The following is a 23,834-nucleotide window of genomic DNA, read 5'->3' on the forward strand; positions in this document are numbered from 1 at the left end:
TTTACATAAAAAAACTCTTATGTTTAATAGGTTTTTTAGTGAGGTTACAATTCAATCATCATCTTCTTGTCTGAACAGCGTTAATGTCTCTTCCATCCAGGAATAGATTATGTGATTCTGTCACTACTTGGCCCGTGTGAACAAAGCCTCTTTTCTTCAGCCACAATGCTCTCCAGCAGGGTATCGCTATCTATCTCTGCTCCGCCCGCCGCCTTATGAGTCACTGTGAGGTGCGCTATATCCGCTTTCTTTAAATTATTTGAATCTTTCCATTGCCGTGGATTGAATGTATCCAACAACCTCCATCTCAATGGTGGTGGTGGTGTTGGGGGGGATTTCCCTGCATCCCACCTTAATCCTCTGACATTTGGTTGCTGCAGACGGAGGACTTTCCTGCAGGACTCATAGAGCAACTAAATGTCGTGATTGTTGAGGTTCAACATAGAGTTCAGTACGATGCTGTGTTCATACCCACTGACACACGAGTCGTCCTTCATGGTGCAATTTATTTGGCATTTGATTAGATGTACATCTAGGTCAGAAAAATACAAGCCCACCCCCTGCAAATCAAGCTTGTTTTTTGTAATTAAAAGGCTATTAAATAAAAGAATGAAATTTAGCATTTGTTGTACAATACAGAAAACATTTCAAATCCAATAAAATTTGTTCTCACACCAGCATAGTCTAGCAGTGTAAATGCAGCTGTTGGGGTCCTGGGCAGGTTTGTGATGCATATGGAGATGTTAAACTATATGCAGGAGTCTTTGAACCTACTGTACAGGATGGACTGTTGGGATAAAAAAAAAAAAAAAAAAAATAATAATAATAATTTCAATAGAAAAGAAAAATCCTCACATGCCAAAAGATAAAAACATGCACTGCAGCTCCAAAAAGCAGGTTGAAAAAACTAAAAACTAAAATTAAAAACGATGAAAAAAAAAAATAATTAAATTAAAAAAAAAAAAAACACCCAGATCATCATCTCCTACACACAGACATGCAGACGCTACTTTTTCCCACAATTTGAGATTTTGTTTGTTGGATAATCCGCAGTGGATTGTCAATGCAAAAAAACAAAAGAAAAATGGGAAAATAAGCTTCAGCACAACACACGGTACATTCAAACATGAAAATACACAGACGAGTCATTCGGACACATTTACAGCTGGTTTTCTTGAGGCAGATCAAAAGCGGTTTGAATGCTGGTGGCTGTGAGACGACTGATGTTACTTCTTCAGGCTTTGTAAAATTCATCCTTGAGTGAATCCAACGATTGTCGTCATAAGAGGGGTCTAACAAGTTCCAAATATACAAGTTTACAATTTTTCTTTTTAATTAAAATATTTTGTTACTGCAATCCCACTGAGAAACAAGGACGGTAACAGACCCATCAACACCAAACAGAAAAAGAGCCAAGCTACTGTCAGTGATCTTCATCAGGAGCTGAAAACAACCTCAATCACTGAGACAACTGAGATGTATCGCGTGAAGAACACACATACAAACACATCAGGAATGGAAGGGCAGCATCCAAATGTGACCGCTTAAAAATTTCTTTGCAAAAAAACTAACAAAAACCTTGATTAAATCGAGGGATGAGCGTGCAAAACATTGAGCCTTGAATCACTAAACATGGTTCAGTTAGCAAATACACAACTATTCTGCAAAGAGTTGATGATAAAGTAACAATGTATGTATGATTAAACCACCTCATGATTGGAACAGTTATCTTAAATAAATTGATTTCCTCAAATTTAATGACAGGATATCATCCCTAATCTTCACACTTGAAAAGCTTCATCGCTTCCGCTCGCTGATCAGTGGAGTTCAGACTGCATCTGTCCCACGAGAAAACAATCAAGATGACAGCCTGCAGTCATATATTATCATCAAAAAAAGAACACAATAACAAACTCAGATATTTATCAGTACCACAACATTCCTTGATACATAATGCCTCGTGTCGGCATTACCTACTTAAGAACCCCCTATAGCAGGAAACTAACTGTACTTCCTTGCAAGGTTAAAACTTCTTCGCTACAAAACTTTTTGCTGCAAATATGCACTATAAACCTGGAAGACAGCTTCATTTGTCAGACTAATAAAGTGAGAGGACAGTCGATTCTTATGAGAGAGTAGAAATTGAGATCTGGGGCTGATGAGAACATTATTGTAGCCTGGAGACCGACAGATCAACACAGATAAGTCAGCTGGAACAACAGTAAGATGCAAACAAAAAACGCGCAAGGAACAATAGCTGGCTTCACTGTCCGTCATTCTCCGTGTTGTGCTGGACTGGGACACACAAGTATAACAAAATTTGACCGGCACAGACCTGAAGGGGTATTTACATCAGGGTTTCTCGACCCATCAGGCCAACTCGGAGATGTTTTAAAAGCTTTGCTCAGTCGAGTGCAGCCTTCTCAGCTTCAATGAAGTCTCTCCTCCCCCCCACCCCCGAAACAGTCTTCTCTGCTCCCTCAGATGCCAGTGTTTAAAAAACAAAAAAACACTCAGAACGACAACTGCAGAAGAGTCTTCAGAAAGAGGGCATCCTCGCACCTCAAAAAAAAAAAAAACAGGCTGCTTCTGATGTGTCTGTACAAACCTAAACTCTTGTCCCTGCAGTCAGCATTTCGATAACCGAGAAGACAGTCTGTTGCGTCGTCTCCGGGTGCAGAATGCACTCAGGACCATCCTTACCCAGCAGGTAATGTCCGGATGCAGCTCCCTGCTGTCCGTCCACAGTCCTATACTACGGTACTGAGAGAGGAGGCGCAGTCTGCGGGCATGGAAGCGGAGGCGTGGCCATCTGTCGGTGTGTCGGGCCCGACCAGGAAGGTGCTGCTATCTATAGAGTCCTCCCTCTCCTGAGAGGACGGCGCTGAGTCTGGCATGGGACCAGAGGCGTTAGGAATATCGGTCTGGAGCCCATCTCCCATGGCGTTCATCTGGCTCGGCACCACGGAAACCCCACGGTGTCCTGCAGGTAACGACAGAGAAGAGAGGGAATAAGGACGAGAGCGTTACACTCGGTACGTGATGAGATACAGGAATCAGAAACCGGATCGGCGCCTACCGAGGTCCACGTAGAGGAGGCTGTCTGGGTTGATGGAGGCTTCGTAAGGAGGAGGGGGGTCGTCAGGGTGCTGGATGTCGGGGTATTTGTAGGCTGCGTACGGCGGAGGAGGCTCTTGGAAATGGAAAGCGCCTCCCTCTCCATCATCAGACAAATGCAGGGGAGTGAGGCCCGTGCCAAAGGCATCCGGGCCGTAGTCAAAGCCTGGGACTCGTCTTCCGAGGTTAAAGTGGTGCACTGAGCAGATCAAAAACAGAAACAGAGGAGGATGTGAAATGACTGTACAATACACAAAAAAAAAAAAAAAAAAAAAAAAGATGTTTTATGACTGAATCTTTATAGAAATATTGTGTTTTTACAAGATGTTTTCTTCAATGTTCTTGATCTATGAAGGAGTCTGAATTGTTGCTCAAATATGCCATGACTGTTAAAGAGCACGGTGCAATGAGCGTTCGTCACTATAGTTTAACTTAGAACTGATTATGATGAGAATTACTGATTAGGAGAAGTGTGTGCGACAGGCTTAACGCTCACAGTTTCCTCCAATCAGAGTTTCGATGCGTTCACGTCTCCGCTGACGGAGTCTGTGGACCATGAAGAGCAGCAGAGAGAGGATGAGGAAGGAGGAGATACAGCTGACGATCAGTCTCATCCCGCTGGCCATAGAGTCAAACAGGCTGCTTCCATCTGAGGAAAAAAAGAGAAAAGTGACAAAATAAGAGTATCACAGCACACGCTGAAAGCTCATTGGTCCTCCGGAGTATGACAAGTGCACACATTTCTCTCATCCAGCTCATAAAAAGGAATTCTGCATTTTTCTACATGTAGAAGATTAAACAATTTGAAAAATGATTCATTACACCTCATGTATCAAACTGAGTTCATGGAAAAATCTAGTAGTAGACAGTAGAGGCCAACACTTCATTTAAAAAACAGGATCAAATAAATCCTTAGGTTATTCTTAATCCTTGTGTTGTCTTCCCGTCAACCTTTTTTTGACGCCTTTTTTTTTCCAGTTTGTTTTTTCCAACGTTTTAAATTGTAAAATTTTTCTTCTACACATTTTCAGCACTTATTTCTACATCCCATATTTTCTGATATAAAACAAAAATTGAAAAACGGGTCAATTTGACCCAAAGTCAACATAAGGGTTAAACTAAATGTAACAAATACTTTAAAATAATATGTTGAATGTCTCTTGTAAACCGTGTGCTCCACCTTGTGCAAACCACCAAGGATGAATACTCAAGGTTTCTATGCAGCCGCTAACACAAATCTGCTGCTAATGTGGCAGTACCTGGGTCCAGGCAGGTGAACTTGCAACACTCTTTGGGATCCTTGCGGAAGTGCTGGCAGCCCTGCGGACGCTCACACAACGCAGCCACGCACATCTCAGGCTCGCCGTCATGACACGTGCAGCTCAGACACGGGTCGTCCCCCTTAGGGGTGAAGTAGTAGCCCTCGTTTACAACGTTATCTTTTATATCCACACACGTTTGCCCTGTTGGGAAAATGCAACATCAAGACAGAGTCCAAGATAAACACTGTATGCATGTCCTAATGGAAAACACAAAACGAGCACATACTCCTCTTGCAGAGAAAGGGGAACTTCTTGTAGCAGTTCTCAGCGTGCCAGCTGTGCAGGCCTCGTTCATTCATGCTTTTGATCTGAAAGCGCTGCAGCTGGGCACAGAAGACGTTGTCCTGGGTGGGAGACGCGTCCCCAAAGTTGGTCAGACCCTCAGGTGGCAGAAACACCTGCATCGACCCTGTCGAGGAAAGACAAAAACATTTTTAAGCATTACAACCAATCAAGTCACAAAACAGTCGTTGGCTTCCTGGAGCAGATAAAGCCACATACCTTTGTAGGAGACCTCCCAGCGGCCCTCCAGGGAGTGGTTCTGATTGGTGATTACATACTGGTAGCCCACCCAGAACCTTCAAAACAGAACAAAAAAAACAACTAAATTGCTACAATGTTTAGGTTTTACTGCATCAAATGATCCATTTCAGGTTTTATTCATAAGCCAGTACTGAGCACTTTTTAACTGCCCCTATTGGCCACTAGATGGCCTGCAACCAATGACAGAGCACCGTCAGTCCCCCACCTCTGCTGGACTACACTGATACATTTGACTGTATATGTATACTGTCTAATTATTTCATAAAAACAAAAAAGATCAACAAGAACAAAGCATACATTTAATTAAAAACGGGTTAGCAAAGTAGATTTGCAACTCAAAAGGTTTTGAGACAAGAGACTGAGTTGAGTTTGCAGAGCTTCCTTTTCTATAAAAGGATGAAAGCAGCCATTTTCTACGTAAATAAAAAGGGCACGTAAAAAGGCAAGAAAGAGGAAAAACTCACTTGCACTGGTCTCTGCGCTCACAGACTTTGTCGTCAAAATCCACCTCGATCTTCAGTATGAACTGCAGCTCCTCATTGGTAACAAAAGTAGCCAATGAGCCGTTGACTTTCTGACAGGTATCCACGGCCTGCCAGTAGTTCTCGTTCCTCAGGTACACTTTGTAACAGCTGGCCGTCTTCTCATAGTGGTGCCACCCACTGGGGCATTTCTCTATGGACGGAAAAGAAACGTCAGCATTGTGGTTGATAAAAGCTGCGTACACATAATGCAGTTTCAACAACTTTATAATCATGTACAATTTACGGGGGAGCAAAGTGAGATGCTTACTGTTAAAGCGCACAGGCTGAGCCACACCGATGACGTCTTCTACCTGGTCATATCCATTGCCAAAACGAAACCTCTCCTCCTTTATAGCTGAATAAAAGAAGACTCAGATTCAGTCAAGTTTTTGTATTATTAATTGTATTATGGTTCATTTTCCAGTGAACATATTGGTTTATGTTGTGCAACATGTTAAAAGCCTGATAGACTAACCGGCACTGCTTCAGCACCGGCCCTGCCTGTTAGGACCACGTTCTAAATCATGAGTGTGCAAAGGCCTTTTTTGTTAAAAATAAAATAAATAATGATTTATCTATAAGTTCATATATTTATACAATTTCCACAGACTGCATGGACTACTGCTGGTATTCCTCTACGTACACTTCTTTCTCTCGCTTATTATTTACTTTATGTGCTTCGGATTTCTGTCTGTGTTGAGGTTCATTATGATATTTATTATGACTCATCCTGAAAACTAACTGACTGGTAATCCTTTACAGCATTTTTAAGTGACACTGTAGGCCATTTAACTAAAATAAACTCGCTAGAGTTTCCTTGATTTAGTGAAATTATTTCTTCTGCTTTGAATTAGTAAGAAAAAAAGAAATAGCAACTCAGCTCCCTAAACTGAGACATAAACTAACCTGAATACATAACTGTTGACATTTTGAGAATTCATAAATAAAAAGCTTATAATGGATTGTATTTATTTCGGTTTAGTAGTATTAATGCAACTGGTTTGCATCATTGCTTTCTTGTGTACAGTCTGCAATGTGCTCGCTGCCAACTGGATATTTACAGAATACGTTTTCCTCTAACCTTCAGTGAAGTTACAAGGTTGAGCAGTTTCCGCTGGCATTTGTCGAGCTGGAATTAGTGTGAGGATCGCTCCACCTTGTAATGTTATTCAAAAAAGGGCTAATCCTAAACAACAATATTGATTTCCATGCGTGCTGTTGATTTAGCAGACAATAAGCCCTTACTGAGTTATGCGTTGGCATTGTTTGGAGTTTTCTTGCCTTTCTCTATGAAACCACAGCTACAAGCACAAAGGGAATGGGTAAATAATGCACAATGTTCAGCAGATTTGCTTCTGAACATACACAATATACTGTGAATGTATTTGTATTAAGGACTTTTCATGGGAAAACTAAGAAAACAAGGAATCTTATTTTAACGAACAATTCCTACTTTTATTGCTGGTTCTATAAATGTGTTTTTTACTGAGGAATGAATAGAGTCCAGTGTGAAAAACTCAATCAGTACACAGTGTTGTTGGCAGGCCTACAGCATTAACACGAGAGCATGCACAACTACTGCTGTATTGAGGTCACATGCTGAACTCAATCCTTTCAATAATTCCCATTATGCGGTCAGAGATCTGGGGATAAGGTCTCTCTGGATTTAAGAGTCGAAAACAATAGGATTTCGGTCAAAGGCTTAGCACTGTAACGTCTATGCAGTGTTGAAGAGATCAACCGGCAGTAAACAAAAACAGAGACACACGTGCAGCCACTCAGAGTTGAACTCTGCCTCCCCCCTGCCATCTGATGCTGCCAGTCAGGAGCTTCTAGTCCTGAATTTTGATTCCTTGTGGGATTTTAGGAGGACCTGCAGTGTTGAAGCCACGTCCGAGCTGTTTGGCTAAAGTAAATAGCTGGATTGAACGGTGTTTGGGGTTTGGAACACTACAAATGTTACAGGGTTGTCCATCGATTCAGTCAGGGATGCATTTTGTGCTCACACTAAAAGCTAATACTGTTCATATGTGGTCGACATGCATCACTGAACATCTCTGGATGTCTCTTGATTAGATCCCAGTGTGTCCTTAAAGCATTCTGGGTGCATTCACACCTGTATTTAGAGCCGTCCAGCTGTGATCTGATCGTCCAAGTGTGAAAAAGGTCCCGTATGTTGCTGTTCTTTCAAGAAATCAATCATGTTATGGTTGTTAGGTAACAGAGTGGATGTAAAAAGGGCTTAAGTGAGCTATACTCACGGGGACAGTCCATCTCGTCACTCTTGTCCTCACATGCTGTCCAGCCGTCACACTGCCAGGACATTGGGATACACTGCATCTTCCCACTGCGGCAGGCAAACTGCCCAGGGCTGCAGCGCTGCTCTGAAATACAACAAGAGAGTTTGTGTGGTCAAACCTGCACGTGACTGAGCCTTTTCCAAACAAGAGAAAACCATTTCATGTCAGAGTCCAGCAGAGGACGGCCACGTGAGCTTTAGTTGATAAAATAAGAGATCTTAAGATGGTGAGGGGTGAAAATGTGGGGGCATGCAACACACACAATCATTTTTATTTTACTGAAAATTTTAAAAATAGGACTTTTGTAAATGTCTTCGAGTAACAGTTCAGTTATTAGGTCAACTGGAAAGACGTAGTTTTCAGACTAGGGTTGGGTATCGTTTGGATTTAGACGATTCCGAACCCGGTCCTCTTTAAAACGATTCCTAAACAGGTTTTTGAGAAACTGAAAAATTACATCAAAAGATAGGTTTACTAGTCATCACTTGCAGTGAATGGTTAATGTGCTTTTACTTTTGTTTTGGTGAGCCCAGAGGGAAAATATGGCATTTTAAAAGTAGCCTACATTTACGGTAACTAGCTAACTGTAGACTACAGAGACCGTGTGATATTTTTACGTCCGTTTCGCAGCAACACAGGGAAAATATTTCAGTCTACACGTTAAGTGGAACCGAAATGAGGAACCGAAATTTGTATTCTAATCCGGTCCGATTCCTACCAGTTGCAAAGGAACCAGGTTTCGTTAACCAGACACACACTTAATGTCTTTTTGTCCATGTATACCCTTCAACACAGTCTGTTGTGATGTGTGACCTTCCTCAACAGGTCCCGACAATTACCGATTACAGGACGAGAAAGTTCAACCGACTGTTATCAGGCTCTTGTTTTTACAAAGTTAAAATTTGAAATATATCAGCTACTTAGAAAATAATATTCTTCTGTTATTAAGAAAGTATAAACAATCACAGGGATTTTTAGGCTTTATATATTTTTGCTGGAAGGTTTCTTTTTACCAACTGAAAATATTTAAGAGTTAGTAATGGTTCAAACTGAAGGAGGTACTGTTATATTCTAACAAAAAGATCAGACAGCCGCTACACTGCGTGCTTACCTGACAATAATCTTGCCAGAGCTAGCCGTGGACCTGAAACAAATAGAAAGAATAGTGTGACTAAACTGTGTGTTAATGGGTTGTCTTTTGGGACAATATTCATCCCGTTTGTGCTGCTCATTAGGTTGTGTATAAGGATATATATTATTTATACTGTCAACAGTTGTCTGGTATTTGTCAGTGTGCTCAGTGACTCCCCCCAGTTGCTTGCCCAGTAGAGGGTATATTACACCATCTGCTCTGGGATACAGGTGGTTATGTTTCCCTACAATGGAGCTGGACCACCCACTCCCCTGACAAATATGGCAGTGCTATTTTCACTTAAAAAAAACTCAAGAGGTATTTCAAGTGACTATTGTTTCTGTGTACCAGCCCAGGTTACATTAGTTTTTTCCAATTGCTAACACACTAAAATGACATGCATAGCACAATTATTTAAACTGACACACAGAGAGAAAAAAACTCTTCTCAAGTCTCCAAAAGTCTAAACACATTTTCTGCTTTACACAGATTTTGTAATTCAAAATGGCACTTTTTAAAAGCACTGAACACGATTCTCTGCATAAGACACAACAATCTGACAAAGTCACATGTTTGCCATTTCAAAACACTGCCATTCAAAATGACCCTACATGAGCTAATTGGCCAACATATGTGCTACCTGGCCAAACCCCTCAATGGTTAATAGTTACCACTTCAATCAGGAAGTAAGCACTGTGAAAAGACCACAGGCGAGCACAGGTGTGGCAAGATGCTGCCTAATTATTTTTCTTGCCTCTTTTTTCTATATTTTTTTTCTGCAATTTTCTTTTTCAGTTTACTGTTTTTTGTGAGCATATTTTGGTTCAGTCCAATGTAAATATATCTGCTGTGCATATGTTGCACTGACTGGTGAAAAATAAAAAAATAAATGTTTCAACAGCGTGTGTGTGTGTGTGTGTGTGTGTGTGTATATCTGCAAATATTTCTGTGCATGTGAACAATCTGAAGAATTTTCTACAATATGAACCATTTTAGTATTATGGTAAAGCATACTAAAGAAGAGAGTGCTTTTCATTATGCCCAACAGCGTGTAGTTGGTTAGACAAAAACCTGGTAATATGAATGAAGTGTGCGCCATTTGCTGCAAAAGTTTGATTTTGATAATGCTATATGTAGTTTTGGAGGATTTTGCAGGATATGAGGTATTTTGCAGTTTGGGTGTGGGGTAGGGCTGGGCGATAAACCGATATTATATCGATATCGTGATATGAGACTAGATATCGTCTTATATTTTGGATATCGTAATATTGTGATATGACAAAAGTGTCTTTTCCTGGTTTTAAAGGCTGCATTACAGTAAAGTGATGTCATTTTCTGAACTTATCAGACTGTTGTAACTGTTCTATTATTTGCCTTTACCCACTTAGTCATTATATCCACATTACTGATGATTATTTATCAAAAATCTAAGTGTGAAGATATTTTGTTAAAGCACCAACTGTCAACCCTGGAATATGGCTGCAATATCGATATCAAGGTATTGGTCAAGAATATCGTGATGTCTGATTTTCTCCATATCGCCCAGCCCTACCAACGACATATATACAATATTTGCTGATGTCTTAAAGTCAACGTAGGGCTGGGCGATATATCGATATAAAAAATGTATCGATATATTTTTAAATTAGATATGGAATTAGACCATATCGCATATATCAATATAGTTGAAGGTGAAGAAACCGGTTTATTATTTATTCATTTGATTTTGCAACTGTTCACTGAAATAGCCGGTTTCTATGAAACTACTTGTGACATGTCATATTTGGCTTTGACTTTGACTGAACTGCTCTCACTTTGCGGAAATAAATATCGGGATATATATCGTATATCAATATTCAGCCAAAATATATCGGGATATGACTTTTGGTCCATATCGCCCAGCCCTAGTGTGGGGTTTTGTGAATTGTGTTAAGCATTTTGATAAAACCAGCCTAGTTTGCAAAATTGTGTTTTAACAATTGAGAAAAAAAAACAAAAAAAAACTGTAAACACACACAAACCAGACTTTCAGCTTTGATGATCCCATAGAGCAACAACCTACAGTGGGCTGTAACACGGTGATTAAAAAAGACCTTTATTTGTTCTAGAGTTCTGATTGCTGCACAAATTAATGATTAGCTTGAAATAAATGAAAAATGTAGGTATATCGTTTAAAAATGATTTACTTTTACAAACCAGATGTAAATTACAAGTTTTGGCCTTATTTGCAATCATAGTGCAGCCTCACCAATAGCTTTCTTTTTAGAAGCTAACCATTCAACTGCAGCTTCTTCCTAGGTTTAAATGCAATCCAACAGGACGATTGTTCAGACCTTCAAAAAACACGATTAATCATATTATTCAAAAACAGGAATCTCACATTACACTAGATGTAACCTTGTTGTGTTCTAACAGAGGACACAAACCTTGCTTTATCGGGTCATATTGACTTGATTTGCACAGCATCCTGCTCCCTGTATAGCTCAGATGTAGCCAAGTAGAACATAAAGCCTAGGTTGAAAAAACAACCTATCCTTTAAAAAGGCTGACCTTAACGCAGGTTGCCTTCCCTCTGCCTAAAAAAGGTGTCTAACAGCAGACGTCACCTTAGTTAATGCTAAGTGGATTGAGACGCATTACAGACCCGTCTCTAGTCTCCTGGGACCTGATGCATTATCATTGATCCCAGGGAGCCTGAATATGTGTCAAATTGATGGATAACATTAGAGACCATATATCCCAAATGTGAGGTTAATAATTAATGCATATAAAACAGAATAATAGACTAGATAAAAAAATGCTTTCAATGATAGTCAATCTATTTTAAGTGCCTTGCAAGGTACTTTTATCATGTGAACATACAGTATGTCTATCATTTAACTATTTTATGATGATCTTTGAACACATTCACCAGAGTGAGTTGTGAAGACTTCCCTGGTCTGTACATGGCTTCAAGTTGATGTAACAAATCCTGCCAAGGACTTTTAAAGTTTAAATATTTGTTTCAACAATACATATTGTAATAAGACTCGTTGCTTTGCTATGTTAACTTGGGAGGCTAGCGAGCAAACAAAACCCATTTCCAGCTGGGGACTGTTTATATAAATGTAGCAGACTCATTTTAGGCTGGATCTGGATGTGCTCACGACTAGAAAATAAACAGCTGGTTTGCGTTTTCTGCTGCCTGTGGTTTAAAGAAGGACATGCTGCCTGCACCGATCAGTATTCATTCTTTCTGTACTTTTCCGATAACTGCATAGAAACCACTGTTGTGCCTGCTGCTCGTCTCCGAGCAAGTGCAACGTCAACAGTACCGCGACCGCTTTCGGCTCGCCATTAATATATCGCATTAAACGCTGTCTGCGTGAAGTTATGAAAAACTGTAACCACACTTGAAACCACTTTATCGGCATTTCCGTGACTCACTGACTTCAACAAAACCGCAGAGCCGACGTAGTTTGCACCGTCTGCAGCTCTGCGTGTGTGCGTGTTTGTGTCAGAGCTCTGCTCGCTGTCAATTTTCAGAGAGGACAGATAAGCTTGCGCTTACGCGCTCTCCGGTAAAAATTCAGTCGCACACTAAAATTTTGCTCGCAAAATGCGACCATTTGGTCGCAGCCTGGAGCCCTGGACATGTGAGCCTCTGCATGTCTTACATAACCACCAGGAAAATACAATAAAGACTAGGAGACTGCCCCAACTCAGTATAATGGCACAGTGAACTGGCCTTGTACACTGCATCATCTCCAGCCGCTGATGATTCACTTCAACACTCAGGCTCACTGTTAGAAGCAGTGAGTGGGTGTGGGCATTCATTTCTTTTTCCCACATTACATTTAAAACCAATATATTTTCTTTACACTGTGTGGATGAATGCACTCTGGCTCAAATTCCTTTAAAAACATAGCCGTTTGGTTTGCAAATCATCAGGATAGCCTACATATCAAAAAACTGTTTTGGGGTAGGAAATGAATACATCTTTTTAGTACTAATATGACAAGGTCAACAATTAAAATGATAAAAGAGTTGCACTTAAATACAGATCTGTGGCGCTGGCATTTATCATATTAGGATAACATGTTAATACTGGTCCTTTATAGTGTTTCAGGGATAAAAAGGACAATATTTACTGACCTACAGCATAAAATAACCATAATTACTCTAAAAAGGCAGCTGAAGGGATACCAGGCACAAGATTCTCAGCTTTTGAACATATTGTCAGTCTGACTGAAATCTCTCTTCCCTGTGGCACTGTCAGTTACCTCCCCTGACATTTTCATTTTCTCCAAATACACTTTCAACGATATGATACAGGACTTGCATGAGCAAGATGTTGCCAAATGTTTCAGGTGTGAAAGTGAAAGAGTCTTGTTCTCGAGCCAGAAATATGTGGAAGGTCAGGGCTGCCTCACAGAGTCCTGTAGCAGGAAATAATTCATCCGTGTTATTGTAACTTCTGATTGCTGATAGACATCAATAAAGCTGTTAAAACATTACTCCTGAAATAATAGAATAATATTATTTTACCAATTTTATTTATTCCTATTGTCAAAAACATTTGACACTAGCCATATTGGTGGATTACTTTTCTCACATCTCAAGCCAATGACGTACTCAAAGATTATAGTTATGAACTTGTAAGTATGTTTTAATGGTTTTCATTGAGCCAAGGAACACCTCTTGGCTGTTCTAAATCAGAAAGTAAATTATCTGCAAACAATTACTTTCTAGGTTGTGCTGAGGAGAATTGCTGCTTCCAGTTGGAAAAAGATACAGTAATCAATGGACCTTGTGCTTTAGAAAGACAAACATAATGTAGGTATGTCCAAGGTTGAAAACTACATAGTGTACATGCACTCAGTAACAAAGATGATTTTGAGAAAACCCATTAAGTTATCATTGGAACCATAATCTATCTTAATATTCGGCCAATAATAATCACTGCCCTTACCATCACATCAACAACATGAGTAATTTTTCAACACCTTTACTTCAATAGTATTTACTTTCTAGTCTTTCACTGTGGCTATAACTCAGGTCTTCTCCTTTTGGCTTACTGCACTGTCTGCTGCAACTGTAGCCTCAATTGTCTTGAGCAGCACTAAGCGTGGCACGACGCAACGGTGCCTCTGCAAGCGTAGCAGTTAGCCATAGTCCTCATAAATCGACCGGAGTTTAGAACGCCAACACAAAGAAAGCGGAAGGTGACTAACATCAGCCGAAAATGAGGGACGTCCGGCGGAATTTCCGGCGGCACCTGAACAATGCCGGAAATTAAACATTGTCGATATAGACTGATGGCATTGCAAATGCAAGGCTAGATTTCAGTCTCAGAATCTCAGACATGTTTAGCCGAACGCTGCTGCTGCGGTTTAGTCTAACCCTTATTTATTACCAGTCTCACATTCAAACCAAACCTACAAGCTGCCTGCAGCTGTACACAAAAGGCCTATTTCTTTCAAATATCGTTCACAAATCTGTCTAAATCTGTGTTAGTGAGCACTTCTCTCCCGAGAGAATCCATACACCTCACAGGTGTGGCATATCAAGATGCTGATTAAGACAGTATGATTATTGCACAGGTGCGTTAGGTTGGCCACAATATATTCTCTCTCTCCTTTTATTGTGGCCAGCCTAAGGCACACCTGTGCAATAATTATGCATTCTAATCAGCATCTTGATCTCAAGACAGATTTGTGAACAATATTTGAGATAAATAGGCCTTTTGTGTACATAGAAAAAGTCTTAGATCTTTGAGTTCAGCTCATGAAAAGTGGGGGAAAAAAAACAAAAGAGTTGCATTTATAATTTTGTTCAGTGTACATTTTGCAATTGTTACTAAGCAAAACTCACACATTGAAGCCTCTCATTTCTTAACTTCTGCCATTGCGTTGGGCAGAAGGTTGGGGAACACACAGGACAAATGGCCATATTAAAATCAGGTGGATAATGTATTTATTTGCTTGACATGCATGTCTCTGTAGCGTGCGAGTAAACTGAAGCGACCACAGGACATGTGCACATGTACCAACCACAAGCCACCACACTGTCCTGTGTATGATAAAATTTATTTCCATTTTTTTTTTTTTTACATTTGTCACGTACTTTTGCAATATTGTGATTCATGAAAAACATACATGCATGACCAACCCACAGAGACATTTGCATGTGATATTTGGACACTAAAAGCGATTCTCATCATATTTTGAATTAAAAGCACCTCCAACATGTTTTATTCTCCCTTGGATAGAAAGTATGTAAGGCCCAACTACATTAAAAAATATTTTAACATTTTAATGTTGTCTGGCTCACTGGCATGTTCAAAGCTGGTTGTACAAAGCTGAAGGCTATAACCAAAGAGCCACTTAATGGCCATTTCATTTTATGATGCATGTACCTTTCCTAAATCAGCAGCAGTAGATGCTGTCCGATTCTGAAAAGGCGTGGACTCAAGCTTACCTGTGTGAAAGGCAAAGTGTTTTACGTTCACACCTGCTCAAACATTTTTTAATTGAATTATGTTCAACAAACTGGATTATTCTTAAGCTGAATGTTCAAGTCGTGTGGGAATCAAGCTTTGGGAAGCCTGCACTTCCGTGACACAGTCTGTACAAAATACGATTAAAACAGATAGTCTTCCCTGTATGACGCTTGGCATGAAGGCCACACTATTCCCCCAAACAACTAGAAGTAGTTTCAAACCCTGACAAGAATACTCTGTTTAAAAAAATTTACCTTTTAAAAAGATGATTACAGTTGATTACGCTCTATAATTGAGGTTAAATGAACCACAAAGAGCCTCTTAATGTCAACTTAATATTTTCATAAGAATCAATCACAAATGAACTATACAAACTGAAGTATGCAGTGTTGTGTGTACTGCGGTTTTTTTTTTAAACAATCCTTTTTTAATATGCCAAACAATGATGTGCTTATTCATGACTTGAACTGATAACGGTTTCTCCAATTCACAAGACCACAAGAGGATCACAAGATCAGGCCTAAATTAAACCACAAGATGCATTTATGTTTTTGCAGCTTGAAGGAATCCAGGAAAGGCCATCCAAGTGTTTGCATTCAAACCACGAGTGCAGGCTTACAATTTAGACAAACGACGTGAATTAATTTACCTTATTTGGATCATAAAACACTGGCATTTTATGACAGACATGACTACCGAAGATGACTTTAGTGTGCCATTAGAGTATTTAAGGTGGCTAGATTATTTTTAAACAAACATGCACACGTGTGTATTTTCTTGGGGTTTCTGTATGTTTTTAATAAGTCATTCGATTGTGTCTGCAGTATGCGTTGCACAAAAACGACAGAAGCATCTTAAGGAAAGTGTCATGACAATTACATTACTGTGGAGTTTATCTCTCGGATATGTTTAACTGTGTAGCTGAAGGGTAGCGAAGTCAATGAGAGCCAGCTTTTGTGATGCAACATGAATCGGACATGCATTTCAAATTACAGCTTCACGTCTAAGCGCACCCACAAACACACACCTACGTAAAATCGTTGATACCTGTAAAAATACCCACCTTTTATATTTAATGTGAAGAAAACATTTTCCCCGATACAGCTGTATTGATAATTGGCAACAACAAAAAAAATAGCGTATGAAAGAGAGGCAACGGTCTAGCTATATGTTGAAAGAAAATTAATAGCGATTATTGAAAATAATGTTATGTGGACTGTATACATATTTAATGTTTGTCGTTTAATGATTTCCGAGGGAGATTTTAGTTACTTCTGCTTTTTTTTAAGTTCTGTTACAGTGGTAGCGGCGGTCCTCCACGCTGCCCAGCAGCAGTAGCACAGCAGCGGTTTAAAAACAACCGCAGTCCCTGGTTTATCCAACAGGCCTTTCCGCCTGACCTGCCGCTTTCTGCTTACAGCTATAATCTCTTTCTCCAACTTCCGAGACGAGCTCACGGGAATGTATGCAAAGGAAAAACAACTTGAATTTATTTACCTGTCCGTGGTGGGTCCGTTAACGTGAGGACGAAGAGAAGAGAGAAGAGGACGAAACTGCTGCTGTCAGCCTTTGGCAACATTTATCCTCCATTCATAGTAACTCCTCTATCCAGAAATTTAAAAAATATACCGTGGATCTGCACCGCCGCCGCCCTCACCCGAGTTATAACGTTAGACGCTTAACACAGTTTATACCCATTTGTATGCACTCAAAGAGGCAGCTAACGAAGAAAACAGCGGATGTAAAACATAGTCGCACCAAACAGCGACACAGATTGTGGTTAATCTGTCCGAGCAGCTAACGTCAGCTAATGGGCTCTACCGTTAACGTCCTCAGTCCTCTCCTGCTGCTCGGTGTGGAGCGGCGCTGATCCAAGATGGCTGCGGCCTCCCATCACAACAATCCCAAACATTCAACACGCAGAGGCTATCAGGTGGAGGAGCTGTCGGGGCGGAGTTAAACTCTTTATGCTGCATTCACGAGCTCCTCCGATGGCCCCAGCCATGGTGCCCGAGTTGGAAAGTCGTTCAGTATTTATTTTCAGTTTAAAGCTTTATATTAGCGATATTGTCCCATACTTGTTACTGCACGAGCAATGTTACATTCCCTAAAGCCACTAAAATATTGCTTTATCTTACTTAAATAACTTTGCTATGTTACTACATGGACAGCAACTAACTGTTACAATGAAGTATTACAAATTACATGTGAGAATTTTTTCAAATGCAATAACGTATTGCATACCGCCCGCAATGTTACTGCGTAGTATGACGCCAATTCGGCACGTCGTGTAGCGAAAATGTTGCCGACTTGAGGGGGCATTTATGTGAATTTTCCCAGTCGGAAACTCATTTTCCCGATTATTCCGCCACCATATGAATGCAGCATTGTACCCAGTGTGACATACATAACCATTGTGTTCTGTGCACCCGTTGAGATTGTTTTGAAATGAATGCTATACATCCATGGATAAATCCAAACCAAAATATTATCAGTGAGCGCTTAGCATGACACAAAGGCGGCGGTGATGACTGGCGCAGTTTATCTAACAGAATAATGCGAGCTGCTGGCACACAGGGCGGTGTTTTCAGTTGGTTACGCATTGGATAGACTTTGAAGATTGTAATAATAAAAAAATATAGTTACATGCATTGATAAAAATGGTTTACCTCAAGGTCACAAATGTACAAGAACTCATATCATTCCATCACTCCAGTTAAGAAGAGATTTATTCTAAAACCAAGCCACCTAATTTTATTTCACCAAAAGTCATAGAATGAGATTTGCCCATTTTTTATTTGGGATCTTTAAGAAATCTTCGTACTAAAACTGAAGAAGAATTTCTACCCTGAATAATAAATGTGCTCCATTTCATCTCCTCCTTGGACAGGCTGACCTAATTGACCTTGTGTGATAGCCCAAGAGTCAAACTCCAAGACTGCAATTATCAGAAGGAGTGAGCCTATGTCTTTGAGGAAACTGTATGGCTTACTTTTGTTATCATTTTGTAAAATAATACATAATAATGTCCTAACACCCATCTTAAGGCTATAAATAAAGTGCATAATCATACCATCAAAGGCCATTTACATGTGGGCATATGAGCATTGTTTTTACAAGAAATAAACATGCAAATCAAACATTCACCATACAACGTTATGTACTAAGGGTAAGTATAATGTCCACAGCCGACTCAAAATGATGAACAATGAGAGTGTGTGTTGACTTCCCAACCAACAGGACAGCCTCATCTTATAATAAATCTAGCTGTGGACCCTGTAACCTCTAATGCTCCAAAAAACAGACTGAGGGCATGTTGGAGTATTTCTAGCTGTAGTTGAAGCACAGAACAGTGTGGTTAAGCCTATACATTTTAAGATTTCTTGAAAAAAGGAGGTATAAAGTTAGTATTTACAGTTCTGTTCTATCACCAGTAGTAGGTAGAACAGACCTAATTGACAAAGCTGTCATCTGGTGATACATGGTATTTATTTTACAGACCTTTTTAGTCAAAATGTCCAACATTATTTTCAACATAGGGCAAAAACACGCAAAAAATTTAAGTAATTTCTACAATGCAGAGACAAACACTGAAATGTCATGGCAGCATTTATGGAAAGCTGGGTGACAGCTATCGGATGTCGTGCGTTGAAATCCCATTTGTATGTGTGATTCTCAGAAACAGCTACTGATTATAATTACAGTATATTAATATAATGTAAGCATGTGATGCTGGGTAGGTAGCAATAGTTTGTTGGAGTGGAAGAAACTGTACAAAAATCTATGAAACCTTGTTTTTGGGATAAAACAATAAACTATAATTAAAAAGAATTTGGATACCAAGATGTATTTCACAGGGGTCTCATCTGTGCAAACATGTAACAAATAAATCCTTTAAAAGTCTTCAGTCCTCTGTGCATTTCTTTATCCAGTCATCCAGCTGAAAGATGTGCTCTTTAATTTGAGATTTAATCAAATTCTCCACATTATAATATGTCTGTTTTATACAATCCCAGCAGAGAACAGCTTCTCTTACTTAGAAAAAGTCTGAGGCTTTTCGTCTCTTGGGGAGTTGCAGCAGATTGTCTGTGAGTGATGTAAGGTCCTGAGAGCTCGGAGTCTTGGCTTTGTCTGGTGTTGGAGTTCCTGAGGGAGTGGATGGACCACCGAAGGGAGACTTGCAGCCAGTGACGCCATGTGAGGGTGATGGGGTGTAACTCGCTCGTAGAGCTTTGTCCGTGTATTTGCTGGATGTCCGATTTACAAGCCTCTGCAGGGCGGGGGTGAGGGCTGGACTCAGACCTTTAGGTGTACGACTGCAACACAAAAGTCGATGTGGTCAGTTAGTTTATAACAGTATTAATTCCTTCACAAATGCACTAATAAAGAAAACAAGTAGCCTAAAATAACAAAACAAATGGAAACTAAACTGTCCCTTTAAAAGACAGGAGTTGACAGATGCAGAAAACCGTTTGCACTTGTAGAAGCAGATATAATCAAGAGTGCAGAAGGTCAAGTGTCTTTACCTTGCGAGGTTCTCTGTAACCTTTCGCAATGCCTCCTGTTTCTTAGCGCGGTTTTTAGCGGCAGCTTCATTGGCCATCTTTAAACCCAGCCTCTCTCTTCTTCCTGGTTCTGGAATCTTTTAGAAACAGATTATAAATGTCAACATTTTACAACCTAACAAATAATTGAAAAAAAACAACAACAAAACAATGATTCGTTACAGCTACCACTGTAGGTTCAGTACCTTAAATGATGGACCGTGGTTCCTCTCAACATACGGGGAGTCCGATCCATCCAGACGAAATGGTGTGCTCTCGATCTCACCCCAGGTCATTAGAGGCGACTCAGCTACACCTGAGGGGATAGAAACAGCTTTCAGAAATCTACTCTAAATTTAAATAGTTGTTCAATGAGCCATTTAAGGCAACATTTAGTTCCATCTGTCTCGGGACTGTTACTACTGTATGTTGAGGAGGAATTTAAGACCAACTTACCAGGTGCAGGGGACGGCATATTCTCAAAACCATATCCATTCACTGTTGGGGATTCATGTGGGATGAGCTCTTTCCCATCGGGGCCGACTTTACCCTGTTTGAACTGGACAGAAAACACAATACATCAGCTACATCACTCTTTAACAGAGAATAAACAGCCACGCAGAGACAATTCATTCACAAGTATGTGGCACATATAGGCCAAAACAAAACTACATAAATGTTTTCATATACTGTAGTCCTAAAATGTACCTGTGCATTGAGGGCAGCAGCCTGCTGAATCTGGCTTTTGTTGAGAGCTTTGCTGAATGGGTCTCCAACAAAGCGTGTGTTCTTGTGAATTACCTCCCGTGGCTTCTTAAATAGAGCATCATCGTCTTTAACACCTGAATAAAAGAGTAATAATGTGAAAACACATGAAAATTAAATTTTTCTCTCCCAGCTAAATTTGATCAATTACATACAATAGGGATTTATGTCATTGGTCTTCTTACCCTCTGGATAATACATCAGGGCATTCTTTGCTTTGTACTCCCATGTCTCGAGTCCGGCTTTGACACATTCAAGTGCTGCTTTCTCTGCTGATGGTAAAGCAAGGTTCTCGTCATGGCGCTGAAAAATATCAAAAGTGTTTAGAAATGTTTCCAGTGTAGTCCAGGGGTGTACCAATACTTCAATAATCACTGACAGTGATCAACTGCCACTGCAAACAAAATCATGCAGCCCTCATAACCATCAAAGATTTTTTCCTTGCAGGAGTAAGCTACAAACTTAATCTTGAAGTATTACATCCAACAATTAGGTCATGGGCAATTTACTCAAAATCTAATTTTAATCAAATTAAAAGAATTCTATGATCAGCCCACCTGTAATCCATACTTTTTATTAATTGCTTTGAATTGAATTCATGCTTTTAGCTTTGCACATACATACCTGTTTGTATTCAGCCTCGGCCTCATATAACCAGTAATGCCTCAGCTTCTCCTTGTCTTCAGCCAGATCCATTATCTGCTCAAACGATGCATTATCCTCACTGGTATTTTTAGCAAGGAAGCGATCCAGACAGGGCAGCTCTTTCTCTTCCTTGCCATCATCCTTGCTCTCTAAAAATACACCATAGATAGAAATAGGGATAAATTACTGTTAAGCATTAAGTAAGTAAGTCCATTCATTAGAAGATTACTGCCAAACATGATTTAAGTAAGTTGCAATAAAGGGTTTTAAAGTATTCATATGAACACACAAATAAAGAGATCAGAATGGTATGTTATCAGGTTATTTTTTTTATCTTAGAAAATTAAATACTTACCGCCATCTAAACCTTTATTGCCATGAGAGGAGGAGGGAGACCCTGAGTGACCCACTGGCGTCTCAAAGCTTGCTGGTGTCACATCTTTCAAAGAGGAACGAAAGGGGGGAAAAAATAGGTGTAAAGCGCATTCAGACCAAGTATTTTGTTCTGCAAGTAAGGTATAACAGCATGAAAATACAGTGTTCAATTTCCCTGGTCATACTACTCACAGGGCGCTGTAGACCGTGGTGTAGATTTTGTCAAAGATGATCCATATCTTATGGATATCTCTCTCATTCTCTCTAGGTCACCAGTTTCCTCTGCGTCAAGATAGTCCTTCTGCGCTTGCAATTTAGTCACATCTGGAAAGAAGTCCCGCTGGATGATCTTCTCTAAACTCTGTTAGAAGTAGACGGGTAGGTATATTTAACTTTGTATAAGGAAAGATAATGGCATGCTCTTTGTTATTATACAACTATTGTTATTGTGCAACAAAGAATAATTGTAGACATGTATTTCTCATGCAATGCTCACTCAATCAGGTATATTACTTGGCTTCCTAGTTCCCAAAACAGGTTTGTAAATATTGATTAATCTGCAAATTATTCTTGCGATTGATCCTTTGGTCGATGAAATGTTAGAAAATAGAGAAAAGTGCCAATCACAATTTACCAGAGTGCCAAGAAGACATTTCTAAATTGCTTGTTTTATCTGCCTGACAGTTAAAACAGAAACATATCCAAAATACAATGATATGAAACGGAGAAAAGCGGCAAATCCTTACATTTGGGAAGCGATTACCAGATGACCTTCAGCCTTTTTTACTTGAAAATGTAGTTATTATTTCTCAATATTGTAGCCCCTTACCTTTTTGTCAATCTGTTTATTGATTAATCAAATAATAGTTTCATATAAAGGATGGCATCATGTGATAAAGCAGGATACACGGGCATTTTTAACCACCTTAATGTGACAAAATCATATCAAATATATTATTAGAGTAATAAATTAAAAAAATCACAATCTATGGTATATCATAATCCGAGTATATCATACCATATCTAGTTTGTTATACTATGCTATGACTCCTGACGTCACGCTGGTATGGATCCCATCTTGTTTTTTCCAAAATAAACAGGAGGTGGGGTAACGTTAACTTTACCTCTGATTTGCCTAGCTAGGTGATAAAGTTTAAGGGCTCTAAAGAGTTGTTGTATAACTAAACTGCATTAACATAAAATGTACGTTTGTTAGATAACGTTACACATATGATTAACCAAGAAAACACAGCACTGCTGTCATGTTGTCTGGTGATGACTGACGATAGTTCGTCCCTAAGTTGTATCATAAACCTTCAACTATCATTTAGCTTACGTTACCTCGATGTACTCCTCTTCATCGAGGACCTTTCTCTGCACCTTCCCCTTGTCGTTCTCGTTCTGCTCGGATTGATGTTGAAGGAGAGCCACTGTTGTGACCGTCATAGGGACGAGAGTCCCGGAAAGCGCTCTCCTCACGCTGGCGCTGCCCTCCATTGAGAATCCTGTTAGTCTCGGCTAACGGCTATACTACCACGACAAATACCGACTGAATCTAAACTGAAGGCGGCTACTGTACTTGAGAAACACAGGTTTAGTATTTAAAAGATATAGTATGTAACTAGATATTTAAGACTACGTGACTTTTACTAATAGTAACCAAATAGCACTGCAGTTAGCTGGCTAGCTAACTAGATTGGCTAACTTCAGAACCAACATACAAACAACGCAGTACCCTGCGTAATACGTACCATTGACGTACATGTGGACGTAGGCTGTTTTTCTTCTTCTACTTAGGCTTCAAACGGCAGCTTGCATCCTTAATGTTGCTCTACTGCCATCTTTTGGAGTTAGTTAACTACTACAGTGTCAAGAGTGTCAGATTTTTTTTCTCATTAGGAAGCTGACCAAGCATCTCTGCCTCGTCCACTTTTACCACATTACAGTATGTTCTTTTCTCCTGCTCCTGTTAGCCCAAGTAGTTTCATTTCTTCCAACATGTCCTTTTTTTTCTGATACATATTGCCTGCAAACAAGCACATACAGTTTGTGGTACGCTAACTAACTTCACAAAAAACACCTAAAG

The 23,834-nt window shown here is 39.8% G+C and overlaps 2 protein-coding genes across 5 annotated transcripts; both read right to left on the reverse strand.

The window, feature by feature from the left end:
* Positions 1 to 17,372, reverse strand: dgcr2 (DiGeorge syndrome critical region gene 2). 3 transcript variants are annotated; one of them, XM_028602383.1, is made up of 11 exons: positions 16,917 to 17,372; positions 8,918 to 8,950; positions 7,768 to 7,890; positions 5,775 to 5,861; positions 5,447 to 5,657; positions 4,941 to 5,017; positions 4,666 to 4,848; positions 4,377 to 4,580; positions 3,614 to 3,763; positions 3,080 to 3,316; positions 1 to 2,983 (listed from the first exon to the last, which is right to left on the reverse strand). In XM_028602383.1, the coding sequence occupies exons 1-11, from the start codon at positions 16,996 to 16,998 to the stop codon at positions 2,751 to 2,753; spliced, it is 1,620 nt and encodes a 539-aa protein (XP_028458184.1). In that variant the 5' UTR covers positions 16,999 to 17,372; the 3' UTR covers positions 1 to 2,750. The 3 variants fall into 3 exon arrangements, with proteins under 3 accessions (XP_028458184.1, XP_028458183.1, XP_028458185.1); XM_028602382.1 differs by having other exon boundaries at positions 3,614 to 3,766; XM_028602384.1 differs by lacking the exon at positions 8,918 to 8,950 and having other exon boundaries at positions 3,614 to 3,766; positions 16,917 to 17,369.
* Positions 17,373 to 18,149: 777 nt separating this feature from the next.
* On the reverse strand, positions 18,150 to 23,574 carry ess2 (ess-2 spliceosome associated protein). Of its 2 annotated transcripts, XM_028601644.1 has the most exons (11): positions 23,500 to 23,574; positions 23,090 to 23,234; positions 21,941 to 22,109; positions 21,729 to 21,812; positions 21,353 to 21,522; positions 20,914 to 21,031; positions 20,672 to 20,805; positions 20,420 to 20,522; positions 20,170 to 20,279; positions 19,946 to 20,061; positions 18,150 to 19,735 (listed from the first exon to the last, which is right to left on the reverse strand). In XM_028601644.1, the coding sequence occupies exons 2-11, from the start codon at positions 23,192 to 23,194 to the stop codon at positions 19,456 to 19,458; spliced, it is 1,389 nt and encodes a 462-aa protein (XP_028457445.1). In that variant the 5' UTR covers positions 23,195 to 23,234; positions 23,500 to 23,574; the 3' UTR covers positions 18,150 to 19,455. The 2 variants fall into 2 exon arrangements, with proteins under 2 accessions (XP_028457445.1, XP_028457443.1); XM_028601642.1 differs by lacking the exon at positions 23,500 to 23,574 and having other exon boundaries at positions 23,090 to 23,493.
* Between the last annotated feature and the right edge of the window lie 260 nt (positions 23,575 to 23,834).

This window comes from Perca flavescens, chromosome 16 (assembly GCF_004354835.1).
Source record: "Perca flavescens isolate YP-PL-M2 chromosome 16, PFLA_1.0, whole genome shotgun sequence".
NCBI lineage: Eukaryota > Metazoa > Chordata > Actinopteri > Perciformes > Percidae > Perca > Perca flavescens.

Coding starts and splice junctions, on each gene's coding strand:
- dgcr2 (XM_028602382.1), bottom strand. CDS start 16,998: ATGTTGCCAAAGGCTGACAGCAGCAGTTTCGTCCTCTTCTCTCTTCTC. Junction 5,862..7,767: donor TGACGAGATGGACTGTCCCC/GTGAGTATAGCT, acceptor TCTTTTATTCAG/CTATAAAGGAGGAGAGGTTT. Junction 5,018..5,446: donor GAGCGCAGAGACCAGTGCAA/GTGAGTTTTTCC, acceptor TCTGTTTTGAAG/GTTCTGGGTGGGCTACCAGT.
- ess2 (XM_028601642.1), bottom strand. CDS start 23,245: ATGGAGGGCAGCGCCAGCGTGAGGAGAGCGCTTTCCGGGACTCTCGTC. Junction 22,110..23,089: donor ATGAAGAGGAGTACATCGAG/GTAACGTAAGCT, acceptor TACTTCTAACAG/AGTTTAGAGAAGATCATCCA. Junction 20,062..20,169: donor ACCACGGTCCATCATTTAAG/GTACTGAACCTA, acceptor TGTTTCTAAAAG/ATTCCAGAACCAGGAAGAAG.